General features: G+C 37.6%; 3 protein-coding genes, 1 long non-coding RNA gene and 2 other non-coding genes across 10 annotated transcripts in view; 4 read left to right on the top strand and 2 right to left on the bottom strand.

Moving 5' to 3' along the window:
• LOC107590056 (uncharacterized) overlaps nucleotides 1-3,978 on the bottom strand; it is a 30,074-nt gene extending 26,096 nt beyond the window's left edge. The window contains exon 1 of the long non-coding RNA XR_001609738.1: nucleotides 3,723-3,978. This is a non-coding gene — a long non-coding RNA (uncharacterized lncRNA). The remainder of the gene's footprint in view (nucleotides 1-3,722) is intronic.
• Nucleotides 189-261, top strand: trnav-cac (transfer RNA valine (anticodon CAC)). The gene has a single exon. It is a non-coding gene; the product is annotated as a tRNA-Val (tRNA).
• Nucleotides 1,275-1,347, top strand: trnav-aac (transfer RNA valine (anticodon AAC)). The gene has a single exon. It is a non-coding gene; the product is annotated as a tRNA-Val (tRNA).
• Nucleotides 1,666-7,227, top strand: mat2b (methionine adenosyltransferase 2 non-catalytic beta subunit methionine). 4 transcript variants are annotated; one of them, XM_016278668.1, is made up of 7 exons: nucleotides 1,666-1,750; nucleotides 4,413-4,607; nucleotides 4,726-4,840; nucleotides 4,919-5,065; nucleotides 5,879-6,072; nucleotides 6,248-6,361; nucleotides 6,631-7,227. In XM_016278668.1, exons 1-7 carry the CDS (start codon nucleotides 1,721-1,723, stop codon nucleotides 6,805-6,807), a joined length of 972 nt encoding a protein of 323 aa, XP_016134154.1. In that variant the 5' UTR covers nucleotides 1,666-1,720; the 3' UTR covers nucleotides 6,808-7,227. The 4 variants fall into 4 exon arrangements, with proteins under 4 accessions (XP_016134154.1, XP_016134152.1, XP_016134151.1 ...); XM_016278666.1 differs by having other exon boundaries at nucleotides 5,876-6,072; XM_016278665.1 differs by lacking the exon at nucleotides 1,666-1,750 and adding an exon at nucleotides 2,134-2,472.
• A 1,002-nt stretch (nucleotides 7,228-8,229) lies between these two features.
• On the top strand, nucleotides 8,230-12,838 carry LOC107590053 (cysteine-rich and transmembrane domain-containing protein 1-like). 2 transcript variants are annotated; one of them, XM_016278662.1, is made up of 3 exons: nucleotides 8,230-8,472; nucleotides 10,867-11,172; nucleotides 11,704-12,838. In XM_016278662.1, the coding sequence occupies exons 2-3, from the start codon at nucleotides 10,893-10,895 to the stop codon at nucleotides 11,808-11,810; spliced, it is 387 nt and encodes a 128-aa protein (XP_016134148.1). In that variant the 5' UTR covers nucleotides 8,230-8,472; nucleotides 10,867-10,892; the 3' UTR covers nucleotides 11,811-12,838. The 2 variants fall into 2 exon arrangements, with proteins under 2 accessions (XP_016134148.1, XP_016134147.1); XM_016278661.1 differs by lacking the exon at nucleotides 8,230-8,472 and adding an exon at nucleotides 8,775-8,880.
• Nucleotides 12,839-14,757: 1,919 nt separating this feature from the next.
• The window catches only part of tenm2b (teneurin transmembrane protein 2b), a 302,210-nt gene continuing 294,331 nt past the window's right edge, over nucleotides 14,758-22,636 (bottom strand). Inside the window, exons 25-30 of the mRNA XM_016278713.1 lie at nucleotides 21,644-21,819; nucleotides 19,866-20,101; nucleotides 19,284-19,580; nucleotides 17,557-19,177; nucleotides 17,289-17,419; nucleotides 14,758-15,619 (exon numbers count right to left, since the gene is read on the bottom strand). Of these exons, the coding sequence (XP_016134199.1) occupies nucleotides 14,882-15,619; nucleotides 17,289-17,419; nucleotides 17,557-19,177; nucleotides 19,284-19,580; nucleotides 19,866-20,101; nucleotides 21,644-21,819 (3,199 nt within the window). The 3' untranslated portion in view covers nucleotides 14,758-14,881. The remainder of the gene's footprint in view (nucleotides 15,620-17,288; nucleotides 17,420-17,556; nucleotides 19,178-19,283; nucleotides 19,581-19,865; nucleotides 20,102-21,643; nucleotides 21,820-22,636) is intronic.

Raw genomic sequence — 22,636 nt, 5'->3', positions numbered from 1 at the left:
GTGTTACTGTCACAATAACGCACATCAATGTTAAGAGATCAAACACTAATGACTGAGTTAAGCTATATTGCCAAATATTCCTATTTGCATTCATGTGTAAAGTATCTTTATGGCCTATGACCTATGGCCTAAGTGTGATAGATTCCCAATAGAACATCATACCACATGCAAAGAAAACAGGACATGTGGTTTCCGTAGTGTAGTGGTTATCACGTTCGCCTCACACGCGAAAGGTCCCCGGTTCGAAACCGGGCGGAAACAAATACATTTTCTTCTTAGCTTTTGTTTTACTGCCTACCTTTACTGGTAATTAATAGTACAGTACCTGTCAAAATTTGGAAAACATAAAAAAACAATTTATGTTTAAAATAACAGTTTTCTATTGAAATATATTTTAAAATATAATTTATTCTTGTGAGGCAAAGCGTAATTTACAGCAGCAATTACTCCAGTCTTCTGTGTCACGTGATACTACCAAAATCATTCTAATAGGTTGTTTGCAATCACGTGATTCTGATGACGCGCGAAATGCAGCTGGAGGGCAAGAAGTGATTTTTCTCCATAGAAATCACTGGCAGAAACTCAAAATGCCTGTGTTTTGTGTTGTTTATTGATGCTTAAATCAGACAAACCGAGAAACCACAAGGAGCTTTTATCGTGTACAAAAATGTGTTGCTCATAAGGGGGGAAAATTCAAGAATTTGAATGAAAAACTCTGGAAAAAGTGGCTTGAAAACCTGCGTCTGTGGTCGGGAGATGCGAAGCCGGATAATGCTTGTGTGTGCAAATGGTTAATATAAGATAATAATATATTAAAATATGAATAAAGAAATATATAAATAGATACAGGGTGTCTCCGCTCCTCCCGACTGCAGACACAGGTTTACAAGCCACTTTTTCCTGCGTTTTTCAATCAAATTCTTGACTTTTTCCCCACTTATGAACAACACATTTTCGTACACGATAAAAGCTCCTTGTGGTTTCTCGGTTTGGCCAATTTAAGTATCCATAAACAACGCAAAACACAGGCATTTTGAGTTTCTGCCAGTGATTTCTGTGGAGAAAAAAATCACTTCCTGCCCTCCAGCTGCATTTCACGCGTCATCAGTGACATCATGTGCAAACAACCTATATACTGATTGGCTGCTTTTCTTATTATTTTTAAGAAGCTGAATTTCTAAGAAATATTTCTTAATATTTATTCAGAATATAACATTCTATAAAATTAGCAGCAAATGGAGAAAACTAGTAATACCCATAACCCTTTGCACAAGGTTTCCGTAGTGTAGTGGTTATCACGTTCGCCTAACACGCGAAAGGTCCCCGGTTCGAAACCGGGCGGAAACAACCTTTTCTTCCCCCGCTTCTCAAAATACTAATTACACTAAGAAAGTCCAGTTAAATACACAGGCCAGAAACATTTAAACAATGTCAACCAGTAACATAAATACCGGGTTACCCCTTTTCACCCTATCCCAACAACAACAAAAAAAATTATATTCAATTTGTTACAGAAAATTTAACTGGGATAAAAGTCAGGTATTATCTTAAAAAAAGAAAGAAAGAAAGAATGAAAGAAAAAGAAAGAAAGAATAAAATGGCCCACAGTTGGGACTTCTATATGAACACAGAACAGGACTTTTATACTGAAATCACCATTGAACTGCAAATAACATTTTCATGCTAAAGGCTTCATACTACACCTGCATATAATCCAAATATGCCCGGGTTTAACTACAGGGATGATCAGGTAAATTTCACATGGATTTAAATGACATGTATGTGATTTAATGTAGCCTCAATAATATAGGTTTAGAGATTTAGAGGTTTCAGCTGCATCTCTGTATGAAGCTAATAAAGCAGTTAATTCTGTTCTTTGGTAAATGGTTCATTCAAGCCGTTTAACGTTTCATGGCTATTAGCTTAGTATCGGCGGCTTTGGCTCTATTTTGAGAACTCATTCTCATTCTGCCGTTAATCTATTTTAAAGTTTTACTCCTATAGAGTGTTTCAGTATTTTGTCATTCCTATTACATATTCACTTGTGATTATACCGACATATGATATCGATGATAGTCTTAGATACTGGAACATAAAACGGCTGACGCGAACTAAAGCGAAACTCAGCCGCATAGGAACTGCGCAAAAGTGCGCGGCTATGATGCGCTAGAACACTTGTCTTTGTTTTGGTCAAAAGCCGTTGTTTACACTGCAAGGATGGCATAGAGATTCACTAATCTGCATAACATAAACAGGCGTCAGAGTTACGTGGGTATGTTCTATCGATCATATCGGACGCGGGCCTAATTGACAGCACGAGCCACCCGTTCCAAGAGGGTTTAAGGATTGAGTGGCGCATTAGAAATAGAGGTCTCTCCTCCAGGATATGTTTACAGTAGCCACACTGAAATGAGTATCAGAGATAAAGAGCTTAAGATACATTTCAAACCCGGGCACGTTGAGCTTGTTCAGGTAAGACCTCCAGCACCTCCATGGTATACAAGCCAAAGCAACTTTAATTCAAACAAATGCCTTTTAATTCAAAGCGACCCATTCGGTATCATTTTCTGGTTTAATACAAAAAGAAACACAGATCGTGTGTTATCGTTTTGGCATATTTTAAGTTCAGTTGTGACGAGCAGATGAACGCAACTGATTATGCTTGAATTGTTTACCAGCCCTCTAAACTATAAGCAATATGAGTGCTACCTGAAAAATTATTCAGATAGTGCTTATGATATTTTTCCTTTTCATTTTTGGCTCATTAAAACTCTGAGACTGGTGTGTATACAGTGCCATTTAAGCCCTCTGTAGGTTAATTCTATTAACCAGTTCCCTTTTAAGTGTCTAGGTACAAGTCAGTTGATTTAAAATGTCGAGTTGCAGTAAAATGTGCTCGAAAGCATATATAAAACGGAAAACCTAATTTCATCTGTACAAATTCAACTTCAAGTCAGTAAAATGTAATTAAAATCGCATGTCTGTCTAGAGCAAAATATCATCTATGCCAACAAGGTGTGTAAATAGATTGTGAACATCTGTAATGAGAAAACTTTCTACAACCAAAATCCAACCCAGCTGTAGTTCCACTAAATGTCCTGAGGGTGGCGCTTCAGCGACTAATAAACACCTGAGCGCTGCAGCTTCAGCATCGATTGCACTTGCACAACAGCATCGAGAAATTTCGAGTGTCAGCTGGTGAGGCTGCAGATTTCAAACGTTTGCAAACCATGTAATTTACGAATTTTGTTTTTGTTTTAGAGGGTTAGCTGGTTGAGGAAGGTTGTAGGGGCGTATGCTCACGTATGAGGCTGTGAAAGCTATTTTAACACCGATGTAATTTTCTAAGGCCACTTCCAATTGTCTATATCACCATAAGCTCGGTGAAGAACTTGTACTTCAAACAAAATTACTTCCTTTCTGTTACAAATATAAATCCACTAATGTATACTTGGACTGAAAAGTGGAATTTCTTCTAAAAATAACAACCTATACACGGCTAATTTCAATTACCAAGACAACGTCTTTACAATAACAAAATATTAAGTATAAGTTACCTCACACAATGAAACAAGTGACTATCCAACATCTGAGGTAAACTGTATATGCTGTCTAGTATCATGTACTCCGCTTAAAGTCTTAAACTTTAACTTCAGTAGTACAGTTCATCAACACGACAAAAGCTAGATACTTAACGTCTCAAGAACGTTGTAATATCTTACCTTTCTTCGCTTGTTTTGCTGTTTGCAAAGTCGTCGCACTAAACCCAATTACTCATCGACAGTCACTGGCTTTTTCCATCAGTTGTCATTAAACCCCGCGAATTGATATCGTCTGCCAATGATGTTGTAGGGGCGTGTCCAGATTCTGTGAGGGACGACTCTTATTGGTTTTTAGATTGTCAATCACATCTCGGATTTGATATCGTTCTATCCAGTATTTAAAATAAAAAATAATAGTATAATAAAATAAAACATCTCATAGACACAACGATCATGTGTGTTATAAAATACATCTCATGGATACAATTATCAATTATTAAGAAAATATGCTACTCAGCCAGATTGCATCTGTTTTCTACCACAAACATCTAGATACATACAAAGATCATTTGTGTTATAAAATGGGTTCCATGGATTGATTTTTCCAGCAGTCATAAATTAAGAAAACATGCCACTCACCCAGATTGCTTCATCTGAAAAAGCATTTGTTGTCTACTACAAACATAAACATATATATTTTTTAAATGTTTCACATACATTCTAAACAATAAACTTCTTAAAGTCTATCTTTACCAAAGTAAATCTAAATGTTAATTTAACATCTGACATCTTGCAGATAAAAATGGGAACATCATATCTGAGCTATGTATGCATACTACTAGGGTATGTTTACTTGGTTCTGTTATTTAGGATGAAGTCTACACTCCATACCGGCGCGTGCTTGTGACTGGTGCAACAGGGCTTCTGGGCCGTGCTGTTTACAAAGAGTTCAAGAACAATGACTGGGATGCTTTGGGGTGTGGCTACAACCGTGCCCGGCCTTGTTTCCTGAAGTGTAATCTCCTGGATGAAGACGCAGTGCGAGGGGTCATTCAGGGGTTTCAGGTAACTCATTACCCTAACCAGTAAGATCACCCACTACTATTCTCTTACCACCAACACATTTTTTTCATACTGTACATGTTTGATGTCAAGTATTTTTCTTAATTTTTTTTAATGTCAGCCTCATGTCATTGTGCACTGTGCTGCTGAGAGGAGGCCAGATGTGGTGGAGCGTCATACTGAAGCAGCCATGAACCTGAATGTGCATGCATGTTCTACTCTGGCCAAAGAAGCAGGTTAGTAGAGTGACAAATCTGTGTTAGATATGGTTAAAAAAATCACTCATTAAAGTTCTTCATAAACCTTTCCCACAGATGGCATCTTCCTCATCTATATCAGCACAGATTACGTTTTTGATGGACGTAATCCTCCCTATGGAGAAAACGATGCCCCTAATCCTTTGAATTTGTATGGGAAGTCCAAGCTAGAGGGTGAAAGGGAGATTCTCAGACACTGCCCAGGTATATTGTTTTTCAACCACCTCTGAAAGGATCTAAACGGTTAGTTACGCCGTCACTGCAAAAGAAATACATTTAACCCTGTAAAGCCTGACCTAAAATAACAGTCTGAAGGAACTGTTCATTGATTCATTAAAAAAAAGTTTGATGAGGATTTTTGATCAGGACTCATATGGTATGATATAGTACAATATGGAACCCATATTTAAGGAAAAATGCCTAAATTTTATTCAAAGGCCCAAACTGATCAAAATGTGCAGTTTGTTGCAGATCTTATTTATATGGCCAAAAAGTAAGCTGGAATTCTGATATCTTGTAATGTAAATCAGAAGGATCTTTATAACAGCATAACAGACAACTTGGATATCACTGCATCAGTTGTCACTCTGTGTCGCCCAATAATATGTTGATAATAATATGATCATTTAAATCTTTAGTTTAATGATGAAATTTATTTAGTTTTTATTGTGGAGGCAAAACATAATGCAATGCAGTACAAGTCGATTGAGAGATATACAAATAAACATCAGTAAAGATTTCACAACAAAATGACACATGTACTACAACCTTACATTTATTAGAATTATACTAATAAATACCTGCAAAAAAGTATAAACTATTAATCAGATGTAGTAGATTGTGTACAACAGGTTTTTCAGGCCTCTTTCAGGCCTTTGCAAATCGAATAACATAAAGTAGGCTTTATTGTCTGCCATTTATAGAGTTAAGCCTGCTGCTATATTACAGTTTTAGGAGAGCATAACATGTATATTCCCTTTAAAAACATCTCTGTTCTCTATCTATTGCTCCAAGCAGGCGCAGCTGTACTACGAGTGCCCATTCTGTTTGGAGAGGTGGAGAAGGTTGAAGAGAGCGCAGTGACCGTGGTGTGGGACCGTGTTCAGGAAGGAGCCGAGAGCTGCACCATAGACCACTGTCAGCAACGCTTCCCCACTTATACTAATGATGTGGCACGTGTCTGCCGGAACATGGCTGAGAGAGCCCTTCAGGTGAGCCGGAGTGAGCAGGAGTGCCAAGCTCAGTTTAGGTCAAGAGCTGGATTGAAATAAGTCACTGTGTGGTGCCCCCGTGTAGAGAATGTATGCACAATATATGATCTACTTGAGCTAGTTAAGTCTAGAATCAACTTGACTTTTCAATACAGCATGTTTCTGTTGCCCCCAGGACCCGTCACTGCGTGGAATCTTCCATTACTCTGCCAAAGAGCAGATGACCAAATATGAGATGGCCTGTGCAATAGCAGATGCTTTCAACCTGCCCAGCAGTCATCTAATACCAGTGAGTTAACAAAAAGCTGAAAAGATGCCCTAAATATATCCTCTGTCCTTCCTACAGTCAGTACAGTCTGTATATACAGTGCATTCCTTACCCTTGCTTGTAACCACATGCATATTATAGCTATATGTAGAATGTGGTCTGTTCATGTAAACATGCTGCCTTTTTCTTGTGTAATGTGTAACTTCACATCTTTTCTCCTAAATTTGGTTTCGGTATGATCCATTTTGACTCGTTTTGGTCATTAACCTGGTATATGTATGTGTGGGTAGATGACAGAGCAACCTGCTGGAGCAGGGGCCCAAAGGCCACAAAATGCCCAGTTAGAGTGCTCACGTCTGGAGCTCCTCGGTCTGAGTGCGGAACCCACCCCTTTCAAGACTGCCATTCGGGACAGCCTCTGGCCCTTCCAGCATGACAAACGATGGAGGCAGACTGTCTTTCATTAAGGCAACAACTCTATCCCAAACTCAAGAAGAAAACAGGGCCACACTCTTTAAATGTTTAACATTTCAATATTTCACTGAAGCACCAATCCTATTTCACAGTCCTGAATTTAAAAAAAGGCCCATGCTTTTTACAAGTCCAGCAGCGTTGTTTGATGTTCAAGTATACATTTATTATAGCCAACAGGTATTTCACCTTTATGTGTTTTTGTGCAAATTGCACTGCGGTTTACTGAGTCTGGCCTTGAGTGTACTTTGTGTTTCTTTCCTAACTGTATTGCTTTATGTAAATGACAAGTTGAAGACATGAATGTTTGATAAAAGAACAGATGATATCCTCAGTTTCTGCTGTTCCCTCGTTTATTCCTTAAAAAAAAAAAATCAGACATTTACTTGAGGACAAAAGAATGCAATCTGATTGAAGCACCAGGAAGGTTGATAAAATCAAGCCTTCATCTCTTGAGCATTTATTTTCTTTTTAATTTACTTTTTTATAGTTATATAATAAACTGGATACTTTATTTAACATAAGTGTCATTTCAGGATAGATAAGGCTACAAACACTTGGAGATAACCGCAGCTGTTTTAACATGATATTACTTTGTTCTAAAAGCACAGCGTCAAGAAATTGTGGCTTAAAAGGTATGCCAGTAACCCTGCCTCATTATTACTGTACAAACATAATTCTGTAAATGTAAATAATGACGATTATTTAGTTTCTCTCAAATGTAACCATCACAAATGATGAAATGATTAACGTTCCCGTTGTCTTGTTGGTTTTTGTAAGATCGCTTTACCTAACAAAAGCCAGTTCCTTAATTGCATAATTGTTGGTATTACTAGCTAATACAAATTCTGTAAGGTTTTGTTTTATTTGGATGGTTTATATCAATTAAAAAAAATATTCCATCCTGTTTCATAAAATGACCGTAATCGGTATTTAAAAACATGTGAATTACCTTGCCATTGTGTAGTCGATGTATTATTAATAACGTTTAAGTGCCTGAGATTAATTAGAGCATTTTTAAAAGTCGAATATGATATCTTGTAATACCATATAAGATTAAACGTTATTTTAAAAACTTGTGTTATCAAAACTTTTTATTTATTTATTATGCTTTAAACGACATATACAAAACAATACAAAGCCAGGGTAACAAAGGATAAAAGAAAGAATATATATATATATACATACACACACACACAATCGGAGACATGCATGACCTTTACATTACTCAAAAATTTTGAAGACAGAACACAAACTGACAGTTTTAATTGCCTTTCTATTAGTAATATGTAGAATAGTACACAAGTAATTTTCCAACTCTTTAAAAATGTGTTATCAAAACTCGTGACACTTGTGTGGTGGTGACGTGTCGTCATAGAGGCGGGGTCTCTCCACGGCTCTGCGCTGCACGCGCTGCTGTATAGCGGTCAGCTGATATTACCGGGAGTAACCGGGAGGGAGTCCGCGCGCCGCTGTCTACGTGACATCACCGCGTCCGTTCTGACCGAATCGAGAAGCGTTATTTTGTTCGTGGTTGCAGCTTCAGCGGTTTACGGCCGACTTCAGCGACGAAATAATAAAACAACAAAACACTGAAATACAACAGAGGAAGTACTAACAGAGCAATTCGGTGCAAAGAAACTCATTTTTTCCTTTCAAAGGTAAGGAAAAGAACACTTCTCTGCCTTTTCTATGAAAATATATTAACTAATTAATGAATTGTTTCTTTCTATATATTATTTAGTATTTTTAGACAGCGAATATATATGTTTGTTGATCCTGTCAAACATTGACTAGGCTACTGAATGGTAACGTTAGGGTTGGTCTTCAGGGTCTTACCGCCCCTCCATTTTCTTCTAAACATAGTATGGCGTACACAAAATGAAATGTATTTTTGTCTTTCTTCGTGATGATATGATGCTGTTCTATTATTATAAGTCATGGAAGATATAACGTATTTCATGATTATTCCAGTTTTGGTGTTTGTAGTGTAAACTGCTGTGTTTTCATAATGTGTCGCACATTTATTCGCGTGGGCGCACGAGATCCTGACCTTTGTTTGGCAGCAGGTGAACAATCGTCTTGTTGTGAATGAATCCGGTCCAGAGCAGTCGCCTGATTCTCATTATTACTGCAGTTTCTGTAACACTATACTGCATTCAATGTCATAGAGAGTGAGGCTTGTTAATGTACAGGTCAAAAACAATAGATGCACTTGAGACTTTCCATCATTCTTCTGCCAGAGTCCGCTCATTTCAGTTGGTGTGTCTTAGTTTAGCTAATTACCAGAGTGTACTTTGCTCCTTCTGATATTTTTATTAGTCATTTGCCCTTTAATTATCGGAGTGAGTTAGTGAAATGTTTTCAATAACTTTGTGCACATTACATGATTATCATTCTTTTTTTTTTATTGGGTCCATGGCCTTCTTCCTGGAGGCTTCTAAAACACAGTTTAATACATGTTAAGTGGATATGTCCCTGTTCAATTATACATTTGATGGGGTTTCAAAGCAGAAGTTAAACATACAGTAATGAATTATGATTTTCTGACAGTATATTGTCCGGATTCACAGCAATCGTTTTTAGGGAAACAAACTGTTTAAAGTGGATTTGCTGTGTGTGTATTAATCATTTCGTTCAGTATTGTCTCTGTGTTGTTTGAGCAATGCATTGCCAGCTTGTTCCATTAAGAGCCATTAAGTGAATAATTTACCATCACTGAGTCAAGAGAGCACTGTTTGACTTCAAGCTAGATCAAATACTCTCAGTTCACTCATTGCTGTTGTAAGTGTATTTGTCAGAGCTGATGCCATTTCCATTGACCAAATATTCCTGTTCATGTGAAATATTCACTGATCATTTAAAGAGGTGTTTTTGGCCCATGTGCTCTGTGATATTTAGAAATTATGACTCAACGTAATGTGATGCGTCCACTGATTTAGATCAGTGTATCATATTTAATGGAGTAAAGAGACTGCCTCTTCAAATTTTTTTTCTCTAAATGCAATGCCTAAAATTATGTGATTGAAATATCCGTATGACTACTTTTGTTCCTTTATAGCCTCGTTGTATTTTTTAAATATGCAGTTGAGATCTACTGGTTAATCTATATACATATGTTTATCTCTTGAATACTTTGCTATGTATCAAATAAAAAATCTTGACCAGGGGTGCATCAGGTAGTCTCAGGCAAAACTATAGGGTGCTCCAGGGAGGGAACAAAATATCAAAATTGAAAAGTGGATCCCGTTGCAAAATACAAAAAAAAAATCCACATCTAGGCACTCGCATAGTAAGCACAGTAAAAATGCTTTTTTACTGTGTACTATGTATGTTTTTATGAAATATACTACTGTATAAAAGTTTGTAGTATGTTCGATTTATTTTTATTTTTTTGAGAATTTTTTCAGCAAGGAGATAAACAAATTCATCAATATCATTTATCAAAAGTGACAGTAAAGACATTTATAGTTATAATATAAGCTAATATTTATAACGTTACAAACAATTGCTAATTCAAATGAATGGTGTTTTTTAACTTCCTATTTATCATCCTAAAAATATTTTAGTTTTCACAAAGATATAGCAGCACAACTTTTTTCAACAGATAATAATAAGAAAGTATAAGTATTCTTGAGCACTTTTCACATTTCACAAATTCACATTTCTGAAGAATCATGGGACTTGAGTAATGCTGGTGAAAATTCAACTTTGCCATCACAGGAACAAATTACATAGTAAAATATATAAAAACAGAAAAGTTACTTAAAAGTGTAATATTTTACAATATCACTGTTTTTACTGTATATATAAATGCTAGTTTGGTTTTAGTTTTTGTGAACTGTAATAATAATCCTGCTAGATGCATGCATAGACTGTTAAAAAAAAAAAAAAAAAAGATGAATGCACTTTTTAACCTCCTTTTAAAATGTTTTTGTAATAACTCTTAACTGCCGAGTAATACATTTTGTAAGTTTAAGATGATGAGAGAACCAAAGGTGAACTTGATGTCACATGTCTTAAACAAGTTGTATAACTTCATTGCTCTCTCCCAGGTCGTCCCCTCATCAGCAGAGTGCAGATGAATTACGAGCAGCCTCCCCCTTACATGGGGCCGGGCCCCACCGCTCCAGGATACCCCCCTCCCGCTGCTCCCGGGTACCCTCCTCAAGGATATCCTCCTCAGGGATATCCTGCACAGCCGTACCAAGGATATCCAGTCAATACTGACCAGCCCAACCCTGGTTACCCAAACTACCCTCCTGGACCCCCTGGGTCATACCCGGTCCAGCCAGGATACCAGGGGTACCCACAACCACAGTATGGTGGCCCAGTGTACGGGGAACCTCCTAAAAACTCTGGTAAGATCCTTGATTTCCTGTCATATTGAACACATTTTCATTTTTACATTATTCAGGTTAGATTCGCTCTTAACTTCCTCATAAACGTCCTCATTTATAACAGTGAGGTCAACAGATTTACACAAAACACAGCTTGCACAGTTAGTGGAAATGTTTGTTGCTCATAGTTTCTGCAACAGTCATGTAATCATTTCAGTTGTACAGTATGTAAATTATTATTTTTCTTGGTGCATTTTATCGAGTTTAATAGGAGGTTGACACAAGTCCGAAGATTGCAGTATGTTTTTAGCTGTTTAAATTACATAATGAAATTGTTTAGCTTCTGTGACCTGCTTGGTTTTTAAATTACGTGTTAATTAGATGTTCAGCTAGATTTTAATTGGGTGTAAATTAAATGTCTAATGGACTTTCGCATACAGTGGAGACCTTCTGAGACCAATTGAAAAACATGTCATTTATAATCTACTTGCAAAGTTCATACTGTTGCCATTCTGAGCAGTGTTTTTCTCCATCTCTGTGTTTTTTCTCCAGTGTATGTTGTGGAGCAGGGCAGGCGGGATGATTCTGGGGCGCAGACATGTCTAACTGCATGTTGGACGGCTCTATGTTGCTGCTGTCTCTGGGACATGTTGACCTAGAATAATAAGGAAACCACTATGAGTCTCTCTTTTATTTGTAAAGCTCTTTCACTCCACGTTTCGATCCTTATTTATGTGTGACTACTGAAAAAGTAATTAAGAAACAAATAGAGTAATGTTTTGGTTGTAGATTCCATTTCCAGTAGTCCAGCTTGGAGCACCACTTTTTATTCCTTCAATGATGCACGATACGCACTGAGAGACTGATTACTTGCGTCGATCTTATTTGTGGAGGCTTATTAAACTGAATGTTTTTATTATTTGTCTTTTGAAAATAATATGGATGTCATCTTCATTAATGAATGCAAACATTTAAATTTAGCTTGTTTATAGACCAGATTTGATAATCAAATATGGCCTTGAATGTTTGAGCTGACTTAATATGAGTCAATCACAGAAAAAGTTTGTTTCTGTTAAATAAAATAATGGAAATAAGGCTTTTGTTTACTCAAAATGTGCTTTGTGTTGTTTCTGCACTACTAACATACACCAAATGGATGTCCAAAAATAATAATGATTTTCAAACAAATTTTCTGGTTGTGTTGTGTTGAGTCAGTGTGGCCTGTTCAAGATGGTCTGGGTGCTCAAACAAAACTAATGTTATGAAAACACTATAGAGCCACAGTGTTTACACTTTTTTTTTTTTTTTTTAGGAAACCAACTTATAGTTTCAGCATATTAAACTGATAGGAGGCCATATTTAAATATTGAAAAGTGTTTTCTTTTTTACAAACGGAAACTAAATGTAACATTTAACAAAAAACATTTATCTCCTTTGCCCCTGTGAAGCAAAAATACTACTCTGAACATTTAATTGCACATAATTTTAAACACAATATGAGGGAACAGACCTGAACCTTTGCCACAAAGTATAAAACATTCAACTTATTATTGGCTAATTTATTATCTGCTTTTTTTCTGTCTGCATTTTCAGCTAGAAAGTTAATGTGAAACTGTAACTAAATGAGATAGGATAGGTGGTTGTATTTATGTTCATAAATAAAGAACCTGTATATATGTTGACCTCATGGCTTTGCTGGAGCCTTTTTTTTTACTTATGTGTGTTGAAATACACAGGGTGACCAAATTTCAAGACGCATCAAGTTTCTGGTAAGCAGAATTTACGATTTGACGACATCCCTTGTTTGTTTTGAGTTTTTCAACATGTACTTGGCAGAATCTCGAGAGAAAAGTGCAACACTCTTGAGTGATCCCTTCCCCCAGCACCAGTGTGCATCACTTCACTGGAAGTGGTTCCCATGGGTGTAAACTTAACACCTGCACTGCAACAGGCTATTTAAAGCAAAGCTGTGTTTAACATTTTCTCACTGTCAGCAATGACACCTACAGCCGGTCTAATCATTGGCCGTTCAGTCTTAAAACATCATGGAAATAACAGCAAAACGATGAATAATTACTATATTGTTTCAATTCAACGGTAGTAATTTTTTCAAAAGGTCAGAATTCTGTTTATGTCAGTCCTTGCCGTCTTTACAAAACACTTCCTGATGTTCTGAACTGAGTGCCATTCCACCTCACTGGCCACAGACAATCACGGTTTTGACTTCTAGTTCCATTTTAACTACCAATTCTGGATAAGGGAATAACAGGACAAGTCATTGCTCTCTGAGTCTGAGTAAATTACTATATAGACTTAAATGTAGAGCATTATGCTTGCACTTTTAGACTGAAAAGAATCTGTTAGACAGAATGCAGTTTTCATGAAACTTTTTTAGATTCATGTTGGCTGATTTTTAAGTCACAAGTACAAACAAATCCAGACCAAATCATACTTTAGAAATAAAAAAAGGTTTTCCCAATTCAAAAATAGAACCATCTACACTTCAATAACCATTTTCTTTTAGACAGAAATCTTTCTGATTGAGGTTGGTCTACGGTGTACTGCTCTTAAGATATTTTCATTAAATTTCCTTTATGGGAATAATGAAACAATCGTTCTGCTCAGCTGTAAAGGAAGTAATTCAAATTCAAAAAGTACAAATGCAAATGTTTTATTTTCATAGAGTTTCCAAAGAACCTCCTTCCACAGGTGTCTCGAGTGTGACTTTGCAAGTTAAAGCTCATATCCACACTGACTTACCACATTCAGAAGAGATTCTACACCAAGAAAAAATGGCCAATGGCTGCTTTAGCTTTCGTAATATTCAAAGATATCGACCTCTGCGATGAGTCTTGCAATGGATTTTCACACAACGCAGTGATGAAGCCACTTCCTCGAAGAAATGTTCTTGATTTGATACACCCAAACTGTCGAGTCAATGAGAATATTTTACATGTGTAATATGTTTCACAGTTTTAAAAGACTTAAAAAAACAATATATATTACGCTTTCATCTGTTTTCACTTGCCAAGTTGAATTTAAATTAATAAAATAATAAAAAAAATCAGACAATCAATAATCTCTTACATATTATACAAAACGGTTGGCTCATGTACAGTTTTTTGATCAATGTATCAGCCCCTGTGATTGTCATATATTGCGAACAGAAGAGGACAGACGGTGTGAGCTGATGATTAACACATCTAACGAAGGCCAATCCGAAAGCTCAGCCTCACACGGCGCGATTAAAATCTTAATACCGAACACTGCATCGACGTATACCGAGAAAATTCATGAGGAACGAGACTGAAAGTGTCGAGACGCTGACGTTCCTTTTGAGTATGTTCCAGTGTAGTTTCACAAACACGTATGGGAGCAAGTGATGCTGTTTTATTGAGCACTGCGGCATGAGAGTGTGGTGAACTGATTGTGTTTTTCTGTGATGGTTTGATATGCAGTCACGAAAAACCAAAGCAGTGAGCCATCACACTACCATCACATGAATGTCCGCCACTCACAGCCAGTCCAAAATGACTAAAAAATATTTACCACTTTCTATAAAGTCAAAAGGTAACTACAAAATCATTGTTCACAAGTGCTTTTTTCCAATATTGGGTCATAGTGTTCTTGCTGCTGGCTGTTGGTTCTCCATTTTTTGGAAACGTCTTTGCAGCGCTCTGTTGCTTCTCTCCGTAGGAGATGGTGTGGCATCAGCGACGGCTAAACTCTGTTACCTCCTGCCCATCTCGTTCTGTTTGAGGAACTGGATGTTAGCGCTGCTGTCCGCCAGTTCAGGGTACTGCTCTACCGGGAGCACGTAGTAGCCCTCGTAGCCCGCGACCTTCCCCATGGCTAACAGTTGTTGCTTCTCATTTTCAGCCCACACGCGTCCTCCTTCCCTGCCTTCACGCACTTGCTGTTGCTCCCTGGCCCAGGCTCCAGACAGCGCCCTCTGGTGGGCTTGTTCCAGCAGGCGGCTCCGCTCCTTTTCCAGAACCTCTGCTGACAGCCCATACCGGACGCTGTATGTGAGTTTGGCGGAGTGGATTTCTAAAGTGACGCCCCGGCGGGATCGCCCGCTGACCGTCACGTTGATCCCGCTCTCCAGCGTCTTATGGCCGCTGCTGAGACCCAGGGCCAACAGGTCGCTGTCAGCCAGTCCAAGCTTCACGAAGAAGTGGCAGTCTCGTCCATCTATGGTGTAATGTGTGCCGTCCAGGTAGATGGAGTTGCTGAGGATCTGTGATATTTTGCGACTGTCTTCGCTAGCTGAGCTGGACAGGTCTGTTAATACGTGACCATCTTTGATAGCGATCATCATGCCTTTGCCTACGATGGGTGTGCTGGTGCCAAACCAGTAACCGGGCTTGTCGCGCTTGGTGCGCCGCTGTTTGTTGAGCCGCCTCCCCTCCAGAACCATGAAGGCCTGGTTGTGTCTGTCCACTGAATGCTGAACTCCAGTGAACAGCTGTAAAATGGGTGAACAGTTAGTGACACCTGATAAAAGTGGTTCAGCAGTAATATGATACATATGGTCACTTTCAATTCTAGGTTGTCTGATTTGTCTAAGGTACAGTATGCGTGAGAGCATTTCAGACAATTTGACAGAAAAGTCTTTTGTCCCTTTAGACCAGGGACGTGCTGACTATGCAGACACTAAAAATGTTACATTTGTTGTTGTAGTTTTTTTGTCCATTCTATTGCCTTACAAATTGGTTTTCCTCTATGTATTCTACATTGTTGTTGCAAATCCTGCAGATTTGTCAGGAGGATAATGTTATTTAGCTGGCTAACATAAATGCGATTTTGTTGAAATTGCAAAAAATAAATTTTTTTTAAACAATCACTACTGTTCAAAAGTTTGAGGTTTTTGAGACTTAATGTTTTTGAAGGAAGTCTTGTATGTTCACCAAAGCTGCATTCGATCAAAAATACAGTAAAACGGTAATATTATGAAATACAATTGCAATTTAAAATAACTTTTTTCTTTTTTAATCTATTTTAAAATATAATTTATTCCTGTGATAACAAAGCTATTACTCCAGACTTCAGTGTCACATGATGCTTCAGAAATCATTCTAATATGCAGATTTTGTGCTCAAGAAACTTTTCTTCTTATAACAGTTGCACATGCTTAATATTTTTGTGTAAACCATGATACTTTTTCTTTTGAGGAGTAGTTCAAGTTCAAAGCTTGAACAGCATTTATTTGAAATTGAAGTATTTTGTAACATTATAAATTACTTTAACATTTTGTCAGTTTAATGCTTCATAGCTGAAAAAAAGTCTTACTGTTTTGAACTATACTGAACCAAAAGTTTTGAATGGTAGTGAATGTATTTTTAACAAAAACATTTTGCAAAATGTCTTCATAAATTTGTTTAAACAATATTTTTGTGAATAATAACTTTTTTTGTAAAGAAAAAAAACACTTAAAATAAAAAATCTAAATACTGAGAGTATATATAAAAGGGTCAAAGACGAAAAAGGGTTTGAGCATAAAAACAATAAGTGTAATACTGCTTTAAATTGCTGTTGTTTTCCCACAAAAAATTTAAAAGTTTTCTGTTTAATTTAATTGCAATTTTGTTTTTGTTGTTCTGAGCAAAAAATGAATATCATACATTTGTCCCTGATTTACAGAAGAGACCCACTAAAATGTCATTCAGTGTAACAATCTTGTCAGGCATATTTACAACAAAAATCAATTTATGACATATTAAAAGACTAATTACTTTCACCCCAAATACTAATTAGTTGTAATTTTTAATTTGCCACTATCCTAGGTTTTGCCCAATTGTCAGTAAGAATTTTTTACTCATTTAAAACACAATAAAATTTAATATGCTCCCTTATTCTTTTATATATTTTAATATGTACACGTCAGAATAAGCATGTTGTTTGAATTTTTACATAAATATTGTGTTACACTGAATGACAATATAACATTATTTCAACCAAATTTTGACATTTTATCCTCCAAAACGTATTTGACCCAAAAATACATGGAGTATAATCTGATAATTCTAAACATTATGTGGTCAGTAAAATTATTGAATGTAAAATGGTGAAGCCATTCGCTCAACAAATGTTGACAAACTATTTTAATTGAAAAATTATTGCCAAATCAAACTGACCTGAACGTTATCAGAGTCCTGACTGGCAAGTATCTCATAAGGAGGGTCAACAAAATAAAGCGAGTGTCTTGGAAATCCTGGAATGATGTTGCTGAGCTGGAAGCCAAACATAACCAGCCAACTCTTCACATCTGCAAGACAAAACAGAGAAAAAAATCTTTCACAAGCTGTCACAGGAACCAATGTGAGTCATTTATACTTTATACAGGAACATATCTTCTAAGCTCAGCCCATATATACAAAGCAGAACATTTGATCACCCTCTCACCTGTCACATAGTTTTTCACATCAATCATATCGCTGAGTGGATTATTGTTCTTAAACATATACAGGTTGAACGGAGCTGGTTCTTTGCATATCTTTGGCCACAATGTATGGTCAGGTGCGATCCATCTTCCTGCCAGCACATCGTAGTCTCTCTGGGCGAAGTGCACCAGCTTTGTGAGAGGATCATAAAGCCCTCCATGAAAGCCCAATATGAGCTGGAAATCCAGGTTGGAATCATGGTAGATCTCTCCGTACGCCGTGTACTGCATCTGCTTGACCATCTGCCCATTGCTGCTGAAGATGGCCAGCGGAGTGCCTACGTTGTCAGAGGCGATGTAGTATTCGTCCCCACCACTGACCTCCATAGCAAATAGATGACCCTGCAGGTCATAGTAGAAGGAGGTGATTTCAGCTCTCGAGTGGTTGTAAACATGGGTGACCCGAGTGGGGTAGTTCAAGTCAGCGTAGAAGTACTGCTGATGCTCGCCTTCATTAGTTCTACGGGAGACACGGCGACCCAAGCCATCATAGCGGTAGCGGACGCTCCAACCTCCTGCTATGCGGCTGTAGGCTCGCTCAAGAAGACCTTTGGAATTGTACTCAAAGATGTCCGAGCCCCTCTGTGCAAGCATACCATCCTCATCGAGCTGATACTGCATATCGCCGAGCCGCGTGATTCGGTCTCGAAGATCGTAGCGTAGTGGCAGCAGACGGGCGCTGTTACCTGGGTTCAGCAAATGGAGATTGCCATTTAGGTCGTAGCTGTAGCGCCAAGTAGACCAGTCATCAACCTTGACACCAACAAGCTGGCCGTCACCATCATATTCGTAGCGGTACTGTGTGGTATTGGCATATGGACCGATCTTTAGTTCGCGTTTAATTACGCGACCCATACTGTCATACTGCACCGTCATCCAATACATCAACGAGCGGAAGATCTCGTACTGCACTTCCTTGATGCGACCATGTGCGTCAAAATGCTTACTGAGCGTCATCACTGCCGTGGTAATGATTTGGTTGATATCGTAGTATATGATGCCAAACTTGCCAAAGTGTTCGACCTTACCGGAAATCTCATCGTAGCGGTACAGGTCCACAGGAAGTGGGGTTTCCCCTATTACTGGCTTTATGCTGGCCACCCTGAAGCTGTTGTCATGATAGGTGTAGTCAAAACGAGCATTGACCATTCCTTCCTCTGAGAAGCGGTACATCTGTTTGTCCACTAGGGGGCCAAGTTTGCGATAGCGAATGGTGCAAGAGAAGCCTCCGCTCTGTAAGTTGACCATTTTAAGCACTCCAGTCACTTCATCATAACCAAAGGTGACGGCAGTGGCGTCATACAGCACCTCCGAGAGCTTTCCGAGCTTCCCGTACTTGTAGAGCACACGCCGGCCCATTCCGAGGTAGAATGTAGCGCGTGGACGCCCATCCTCGCTGAAGTCGTGGATAATGGTGGCATTGCTCTCAGGGGGGTTGTAGGTGTTGCGAATGTAACCAACAGACACGTGGGTGGCCATAGTGTGTCTGGCCATGCTCGGCATAGTGACCGCCGTGAGCCGGCCCGCTGTGTCAAAATCAAAGACGTACTGTTTCTGACTCTGCTGGAGCAGCAACACCATGGACTGCAGAGTGAAAGAGAAAGAAAACAATGAAAAGGTGAACAAAATGAGTATATTAACAGTGTAGGAAAAACAAATCTTTTGTTGTGATTCAAAAGAGTCAACTCACTTTGTCCATGTAGCTGAAGCTCCAAACTTTCCCATCAACAAAGGTTCGGGACAGGATCCGTCCGAATGTGTCAAACTCGCTTTTCTCGCTCATGCTGCCCCTCTGCAAGCCCACCAACCGGCTGGTGGGTGAATAAGACACATTGACCAGGGCTAAGCTGCTGCTGGGGAGCCAGGTGGCCGGTCGGCCCTGGGCGTCATAGATGATGCGCAGAGTGAACTTGCGGTGGTCATCGTAGATCTTCTCTGTTCTGGTGTTGCGGTCATAGTCAATGGACAGAAGGTTTCTGCTGTGGACCTGCGGGAAAACATTTAACATTTTTAGAAGCTCTAAACTATCCCTTCAAACATCAAATGTGGCAGTTTTCTTAGCAAATTTCAAGTGATTGATTGTTTATATTGTCACAGAATGTAAACTATCCAATCAATCGCCAAGCTCTAAACTGCCAAATGAGTTCAGACATTATAAACATTAACATTCTGAATTTCTGTAAAGCTGCTTTGAAACAACGTGTAGTGTGAAAAGTGCTATACAAATAAAATTGACTTTACTTGACAACTCAATGGTAAAAAAAAAGCTTACGCGCAACTTCCTGCCAAACACGGTGACCTTGCCCTTGGTCAGCTCTTTTCTCATGCGCCATTCGATAGAGTTGAGGCCGCTGTCAGTGGGTAGAGTGATGTTGCGTCTCCCGATGGTCGGGCTCACCGATCCTGCAATGATGTGCGGTTCAGTGTGAAAGCTGATGCCCATTCCATTAGCATAGGACACTCGCAGTGTGCCGTTGTGGTACAACTGATAGCTATTCCTCACTTGGTCTGTGAAAAGGCAAAAAAGAATATAGGTCGGCAAAGAATTATAAAATCAGATTATATACTTTAAATAGTACATTATAAGCAAACATTATATAATATTTCAAATATCATTATGAATGTACACATATACACTACTGCTTAAAAGTTTAGTTAAGTTTTTTTTTTTAGTCTTTAGTTTTTTTATTTGATCAAAAATACAGTAAAAAAAAAAAGTAATTTAAAATAACTGGTTTATATCTTAAAGTATTTTAAAATGTAAATTATTCCGGTGATGCAAGGCTGAATATTTTAGTATCATTATTCCAGTTTTCAGTGTCACATGATCCTTCAGAAATCATTCTAATTTGCTGATTTGGTGCCCAAGAAACATTACATATTATAAACGTTAAAACATGTTTTGCTGTTTAATATTTTTGTGAAAACTTTGATAAGAGTTTTTTAGGGTTCTTTGATGATTTTTAATTTAAAAAGTAAAAATAAATAAAAAATATTTTGTAACATTATAAATTACTTTACTGTAACTTTTATTTTTTAAATGAATGCATCCATGCGGAATAAAAGTGTTATTTTCTACTTCAAAAAAAAAAAAAAAAACTGACCACAAACATTTGAATGGTTTTAAATGGTCAAATAAGTTTTTTAAGTAAAACTGAAAAAAAAGAATAATAAAACAAAATCATATATCCTAACATCTAAAATATCCAGAGAAGTCCAGTCAGATAAAATCATACTGACATCAAACTTTTAAACGGTAGTGAAATGCTTGTGAAAATATATAAATATTGTTTCATGGCATTTATGTACACTAAATATTATCTATCTGTGAAGTATGTTTGTATTAAGGTGAGTTAATATGAAGTGTTCCCTAAAACCAGCCTCATTTAATTTAGTATGAAGCATTAGTTCTGATCTGACTGTCTATTGTGCATTAGGGGAAACGCAACTTTCTGGGGCAGATGTGTATAATGCAGTTTTTGGTTATAAAGAAGATTTAGCTTTGGCTAAAAGCAGCACAAACATCTTCAGTTCCATTTACAAGCTATAATTGGATCAGACGCTGTTTTCCACAGAAATGTACCTGGGAAACACAATCATGTACAATTTCAAAGTCATAAAAAAATCCAAGTGCATTTTGGTACACTGCTAACAAGCAGAAGGCACCCAAAGGGTTGGTTTTCATGTAATTTGTCTTGAGTAAACAGCAAAAGCATGCTCTTTACAGGAAGTTACAAGTAAATTGCGTGAGAGAATCCATCAACACATAATCCACTGGATATAAAAAGAAGAGTTTATGCCTTCAAGCTTTTGCCTTCTGAAAGAACCCCTAAAGGTAGCCTATGGTAAATTGTAAAATGATGATTTCTCTGCTCTGCTGGACTCCGCACATTCAAACAATGTGGCCTCCCTGTGGGTAGTAAAGAGAAACATCAGTCTACCTGCCTGCTGTGTGTTTTGGTCTTAATGGATGTGGTTTAGAGGGGAAACGGGGGGCATCAGCATGAGCTCTGGACTGAGATACGTTCTTTGTGTGTTGTGGGTGTGTACCTTGAACCACAGTGTAGGACGCCTCTACGGACGAGAGATTAGTGATGACCGTGACATCATCATCTCTGTTTGAGCTCTCCATGTCAATATTGATGGTCTCCTCCATCTCACGATGCAGACTGGTCACCACACCAGTGGGATATGTGACGTTGGTTAGACGACCTTCACTGTCATAGCTGAGAAGAAGGCGCACAAGACAAAACTCACTAATATGAATACAATAAATAGCCAGCACTGTCTTTGCACAATTATTTCTTGAATTAATTTATGATTAATTTTTAATGTTTTAAATAGTTTGAAACCAGTGTCATTTTAGTACTATTTATATATTATTAAAATATATGTAATATTTTAAATGAGCTTTTATTTGTATTCTCTTTTTAATTTGAGTTTTTTTAGTTTTAGGAATTTTGTTACGTGCTTTTGTCATTTTTTATCTTCCTATATACCTTTTTTAAAATTTCAGTTTAATTTCAGTGATTGTAGTACTTCAACTTTTCAACAAGCAACAAGGCCGGTTTTTTAATTTGAAGTTTTTCATCTAATATTTGTATTTTATTTCAGCTTTTTCAGTTGCCAAAAACGACTGGTAATTGAAAAAAAGCTCAAATTATACACATACACAGTGTGCGTGTATATACAAATATATATATATATATATATATATATATATATATATATATATATATATGTATACGTGTGTGTGTGTGTGTTTGTACATATAAAATAAAACACAGTTTGAAACAACCACAACTGTACATCTATTTAAATGTCTAGAGCAGTTCAATCATACAGACACTAGATGGCTGCAGGACCAAAGTGGTGCTGTGAAAACATCCTCTGCTCTGTCACTAGATGAGGATTCAAGTCAGATGATAAACACAATGCTTAGAAACAAAAGAATTCAAAATTCATTGTCTATAACAACATCCATGAGACACTGGGGGCAAATTTTGAACAGTCGCACCTTTTACACTCAAAATTTGACCACAA

The sequence above is a fragment of the Sinocyclocheilus grahami genome, unplaced genomic scaffold (genome assembly GCF_001515645.1).
Source record: "Sinocyclocheilus grahami isolate Dianchi unplaced genomic scaffold, SAMN03320097.WGS_v1.1 scaffold124.1, whole genome shotgun sequence".
Classification (NCBI taxonomy): Eukaryota; Metazoa; Chordata; class Actinopteri; order Cypriniformes; family Cyprinidae; genus Sinocyclocheilus; species Sinocyclocheilus grahami.
The sequence above is the reverse complement of the archived record's forward strand: the minus strand, read 5'-3'. Positions and strand labels throughout refer to the sequence as shown.

What these genes read in the sequence shown, in the direction of transcription:
- LOC107590053 (XM_016278661.1), top strand. Translation starts at nt 8,823, where the DNA reads ATGTGTCGCACATTTATTCGCGTGGGCGCACGAGATCCTGACCTTTGT. An exon ending in TGACCTTTGTTTGGCAGCAG is followed by an intron (nt 8,881 to 10,866) that starts GTGAACAATCGT and finishes GCTCTCTCCCAG; the next exon opens with GTCGTCCCCTCATCAGCAGA. An exon ending in GGAACCTCCTAAAAACTCTG is followed by an intron (nt 11,173 to 11,703) that starts GTAAGATCCTTG and finishes TTTTTTCTCCAG; the next exon opens with TGTATGTTGTGGAGCAGGGC.
- mat2b (XM_016278664.1), top strand. Translation starts at nt 2,410, where the DNA reads ATGAGTATCAGAGATAAAGAGCTTAAGATACATTTCAAACCCGGGCAC. An exon ending in TACTCTGGCCAAAGAAGCAG is followed by an intron (nt 4,841 to 4,918) that starts GTTAGTAGAGTG and finishes CCTTTCCCACAG; the next exon opens with ATGGCATCTTCCTCATCTAT. An exon ending in CCAGCAGTCATCTAATACCA is followed by an intron (nt 6,362 to 6,630) that starts GTGAGTTAACAA and finishes ATGTGTGGGTAG; the next exon opens with ATGACAGAGCAACCTGCTGG.